Consider the following 5,727-nt stretch of genomic DNA (forward strand, 5'->3'; position numbering starts at 1 on the left):
AAATCCCCTCCACAAATGGCCTGGAGGAACCACAGCATCATCACCGAGTTTATTCTCACGGGGCTGTCCGACGACCCCCACATCCAGGCTCTGCTCTTCGTGCTCTTCCTGGGGATTTACCTCCTGACCATGATGGGGAATCTGATGCTGCTGCTGGTGATCAGGACCGATTCCCGCCTCCACACGCCCATGTACTTCTTCCTGAGTAACCTGTCCTTCATGGACCTCTGCTTCTCTTCTGTCACTATGCCCAAGCTACTGAAGGACCTTCTGTCTGAGAAGAAAACCATCTCAGTAGAGGGCTGCCTGACTCAGGTGTTCTTTGTGTTTTTTTCTTCGGGGACTGAAGCCTGTCTGCTCTCGGTGATGGCCTATGACCGCTATGCCGCCATCTGCCACCCTCTGCTCTACGGCCAAGTGATGAGCAGCCAGCTCTGTGTGGGGTTGGTGCTGGCCTCATGGGGCCTGGCCTCTCTCAATGCATTTGTCATTGTGCTTTTGGCTATTAACCTGGACTTCTGTGAGGCCCAAACCATCCACCACTACACTTGTGAGCTGCCTGCTCTTTTCCCTCTGTCTTGTTCTGATATCTCCATCACAACCAATATCCTGCTCTGCTCCAGTTTACTGCATGGGCTGGGAACCTTCCTCCCAATCTTTTTCTCCTACGCCCGTATTATCTCCACCATCCTGCACATCAGCTCCACCTCAGGCAGAAGCAAGGCCTTCTCCACCTGCTCCTCCCACCTCATCGCAGTGATCCTGTTCTTTGGCTCAGGTTTTCTTTGTTATCTCATGCCTCCCTCGGGTTCCTCTTTGGATTTGCTCCTCTCCTTGCAGTACAGTGCAGTCACGCCCTTGCTGAATCCCCTCATCTACAGCCTAAAGAACAAAGAGGTGAAGGCAGCTGTAAGAAGGACACTGGGGAAATATTTCTAATGTAGTGAACAAAGACACACTTACTAAGCAAAAATCACAAAGACTGTGTTCCGTTGCATTCTTCTTTTGTTCCCACCTCTTCCCACACAGTGTCAGATAATTTGGAAGAAAGACTCTAGAGCTTGTCTGAACAGAGCTTGCCTGTTCTTCAAAGGCAGTAGTTCTTGATTTGGGCTCCTCATTTGGAAAGGCTGCTCTGTTGGTTGGAAGAGAACGCGAAGACAATTTTCCACAAAACAGATCAATAAGACAAAATAATTAGGTTGAAAAGATACGATGATCATTTCAGGAGATTCGGCATCTGACTGAGGAGTCGCAGAAAGAATTAAAAACAAGGGAGGAATGGGGCACCTGGGTGGCTCAATCAAATAAGCATCCGACTCTTGATTTAGGCTCATGTCATGATCTCAGGAGTTCGTGAATTTGAGCCCTGCGTCGGCCTCTACACTGACAGTACAGAGCCTGCTTGGGACTCTCTCTCTCCATCTCTCTCTCTGCTCCTCCCCCATTCATGCTCATTCTCTCTCTCTAAAAATAGGGGGGGGGGGAGAAACTTATTACACAGAAGATAACTTTTGCAAATACCAACTACTTTTAAGTTTTTTTAAACAAAACTTGGGTAAAAAGAAAAAAACTCCTTTGTTAACACTGCAATCAAAACCCTATGTAGAATATTATGAACATGAGAACATTATATACTAAAGTTACAAAATATTGCCAGTGCAACCATTATCTTTATCTATCCTTATATTGATTCATTAGTAAACAAGAAAAAAAATTAAGTTTCTGAAAGCTCATATCCAAGCATTAAAAAATAAAAAAACCTAACATAAGCAAAGGAGAATAAAAGAACTGAGAACACAAATTAATAAGTCAAAAAACAGAAAAACAGAATTGAGAAATAAATCCAGGCTCTAGTCATTCAAAAAAGATCCATAAAATTTGGAGCACTTGGGTGGTTCAGTCGGTTAAGTGTCCAACTCTTGATTTCGGCCCAGGTCATAAACTCACAGTTGGTGAGTTCGAGCCCCACATCAGGCTCTGCACTAGCAGGACAGAGCCTGCTTGTGATTCTCTCTCTCTCTCTGCCCCTCCCTTGTTCTCTCTCTCCCTCTCTCTCTCTCTCTCCCAAAAATTAAACTAAAAATTTTTTTAAATCTATAAAATTTGACATAACTCTGTAGAATATATTCAAGAAAAAAGAAAAAGAAAAAGAAATCAATAATACATTGACATAAAGAATAAAAATTTTAATGAAATACTAAGATTCATCCCAATAAATTTGAAAAGCAGGCTTTTGTCTAATTTTAAGGAATATGTAACTCAAGAAAAAGAAAATTGAGCCATTAGATGTATAAAAACAAAAAAAGTCAAAGGATTAGCTCAAATGGGCAACAAGCAGGGATAGTTTTTCAGGTGAGTACAAACTTCAATGTTATATGCATTTTTTAGAGTACAGAATAATACGGAAAATTGTCAATGCATTTTCAGAGCTATAGCAACTCTGATTCAAAACCTAAAAAAATCATCATCCTCTGGGGCGCCTGGGTGGCTCAGTCAGTTAAACACTCAACTCTTGATTTTAGCTTAGGTCATGTTCTCATGGTTTGTGAGATCAAGCCTGCATCTGGCTCTTCTCAAACAGCATGGCATCTGCTTGGGATTCTCCCTCTCCCTCTCTCTCTGCCCCTCCCCTGCTCTCTCTCTCTCTCTCTCTCTCTCTCTCTCTCTCTCTCAGAATAAATAAATAAAAACCTTAAAAATTTTTTAATTATCATCCCCTAATGAATACATAGACAAAAATTCTGAATTAAATATTAATCCATTGAATCCAAAAGTATACTGAAAGAATAGCAATCTAAATAATAATCATGACCAAATAAATTTTGCTATTGGTTTGACTTCTCAAATCAATAGGTTAGAATGAGAATAATCTTATTCCACCTGAATAGCTTCTTAACAGGTATAAAAATAAAATTCTACGATCATTGTGACCCCAAATATTTAATAATAAAAACTCTTATGATTCTCTCTTTCAATAAAACATATTTAAAATTAATCAGTATTGAACCACATGTTTCAAAATAATAACAGATAATATCAGATTGAAGAAATTACAGTTTAATCAAAGAAACAACATGGGGCACCTGAGTGACTCAGTCAGTGAAGCATTGGACTTTGGCTCAGGTCATGATCTCCTAGTGCATGAGTTTGAGCCCCGCATCAGGCTCTCTGCTTTCAGTGCAGAGCCCACTTCAGATCCTCTGTCCCCCTCTCTCTCTGCCCCTCCCCCATTCTCTCTCTCTCTCTCTCTCTCAAAAATAAATAAACATTTAAAAAAATAAATAAATACAAAGAGAAGAAAAGAAACAATACTACCAGGGAGCCTGGTGGCTAAGTCGATTAAACACCTGACTCTTGATTTCAGCTCAGGTCATGATCGGTTCATGAGTTTGAGCCTCATGTCAGGCTCTGTGCTGACAACACAGAGCTTGCTTGGGATTCTCTCTCCCTCTTTCAAAATAAGTAAACATTTAAAAAATAAGAAGAAGAAGAAACACCACTCATATTACTTAAGAAGATTATGCAGTTTCCCTCCAATACAGTGAAACGAGATTAGAATATGACATTCAAATTTGGATGGGAGGGATCCACAAATATTCAGAGTCGCTAATGATTATCTACCTAGAAATCTAAGATATTTCATTAGAAATGAGAAATTACTGGGGCTCTTGGGTGGCTCAGTTTGTTGAGCTTCTGACTCTTGATTTTGGCTCAGGTCATGATCCAGAGTCATGGGATCAAGCCCTGAGTCCTTTTCCTCGCTGAGCATGGAACCTGCTTACAATTCTGTCTCCCTCTGCCCCTCTCCCTGCCTCACACTCTCTCTCTAAAAACAAAAGAAATGAGAAATTATTAGTATTCTAAGAGAGTTCAGAAAGGCAAACAACTTTGGAATATTCATGCAATCAGTAGTTTTTCTATACATCCACAACATTAGTTAAACCAAAAAAATGTATCTTCCAGAAAAATATCCATTCACTATGGCGAGAGAAATATAAAAACTTCAGGATTAAACTCAATAAGCATTCAGAACCCATATGAACGAAGCAACAAAACTGAACTAAATGTCATAAGAGGTGCTTAAATCAGCGGAGAAAGTATTCATCAGGCATGCTTTCATCTTCAAGTAACCAAAATGTGATTAACAATAACATAAACTGTAAAAAGATTTATCACTGAATTAGCAATAGGTCTGGAGATGGATGGTTCCAGAGTTAGTTGAGTTGCTCAATAATCATCAATGACTTGGGTTCTTTCCATCCATCCACTGTTCCATATTCATGCTTTGGATTTCATCCTCGGTCTTGTTATAGGGTAAGCCTTGAGAGCTGTTATTTTTTCTCTTTTGTAATGCAAGGGGCTGACTCAGGCTTTGGTTGCCCAGGCAACTTGAATAAACACGATTAGATAGAGAGATCTTGGTTCATGCCCATAACTGACCATTTCAGCCTCTTGTTTTTGTTTTTGTTTTTTCCTTCTTAATAAATCCTTATTTTTTCAAAGTTTCCTGATGGTTGTCTCCGAAGGGCGTCTCGCAATCATCACAAGAACCACAAGGGCTGCCCAGTCATAAAATTCATTTGGAAAAGGGAAATTGTGGGAAGCTCACCCAGACCCAGGCATTTTTAGCTACAGTTTAACTATCCATAGGCTGAGGCTGGCCCTAAACACTTGCCCAGGCAGCTTCAGTTCTAGACATCATGGTCTTATAAAACACAGACCAAAGCTAAAAGAAGGAAAACTATTACTTTAGTCCGTCCTTGAACTTTACATAAATGAAACCATTCTAAATGCTGAAAACTTAAAATATTTAGTCTTCAATCCTGGTGAGGAGGTGGTTAACTTCAATCTCCTTGCACTTCTGTTTTGCTTTCCTTATCAGGCAAAAGAACAAGAAGTGCTGTAATTTTTGTCTCTCAATTTACAAAGGAATGTTCTCTAGATGACGTCACCTTCAGCTTTGCTACTTACAATTATCTATTTGCATGACCTTGGGGAGCCTGTTTGCATGACAATTGTCTGTTTGTATGACCTTGCTGCTTACAAGTATCTACAGTATTTGCTTGTCTATTGCATTAAGAGGTGTTGGATTTTAAAATCCTGAATACACTAAAAGGCAAAAAAAATAGACAAACAGCAATAAGAATTGGTCAAGTCCCCAGAGCAATTGAGCTATCCCTCATATGTGAAATTTAATTTGCTAGTAGAGATTTTAGGCAAATGCACATTTATATAAATGGGCTTTTCAGTGATTAGTCTTAAGGAGAACTGGTTTGGACCAATTTAAACCTGGGCAGTCTACACATACTGACTGGTTTCTCATGCTCTGAAATATTCTCTTCCATAAATGTGTAAAATCAGTATCAGTGGCTGTGGTGGTGGGTAGAAGCCAGACTTCAGTGTGTTGAATAAATAGAACACATTTAAAAAAGTAATAAGTTCACACCACATTCTCAAGGTGTTTTAGAGAATGAAAGAGGAAAATAACAAGAAGGTGTGTTGAGGTTGAAGACATTTTTAACAATGAGAAAAAGACGTGGCTGCACTTACAGGTAGTGAGAGAAAAAAATGGAGAAAAAAATTGAATATAGAGATATGGGAGGTTCGAATAGAAAAACTTCATATTAGGCCAGTTAAGTCCAGTCCCCCTTCCTACACTAATCACTAGGACCAAGGGACTTGTGCATTAAGACAGTCTACACCCAGGTAATGGGCCTATCAGAG

The 5,727-nt window shown here is 39.7% G+C and overlaps 1 protein-coding gene across 1 annotated transcript; it reads left to right on the top strand.

Moving 5' to 3' along the window:
- Positions 1 to 948, top strand: LOC122225636 (olfactory receptor 8S1-like). The gene has a single exon (XM_042948476.1). It carries the CDS (start codon positions 16 to 18, stop codon positions 937 to 939), a length of 924 nt encoding a protein of 307 aa, XP_042804410.1. The 5' UTR covers positions 1 to 15; the 3' UTR covers positions 940 to 948.
- Positions 949 to 5,727: the final 4,779 nt, after the last annotated feature.

This window comes from Panthera leo, chromosome B4 (genome assembly GCF_018350215.1).
Source record: "Panthera leo isolate Ple1 chromosome B4, P.leo_Ple1_pat1.1, whole genome shotgun sequence".
Taxonomy (NCBI): domain Eukaryota; kingdom Metazoa; phylum Chordata; class Mammalia; order Carnivora; family Felidae; genus Panthera; species Panthera leo.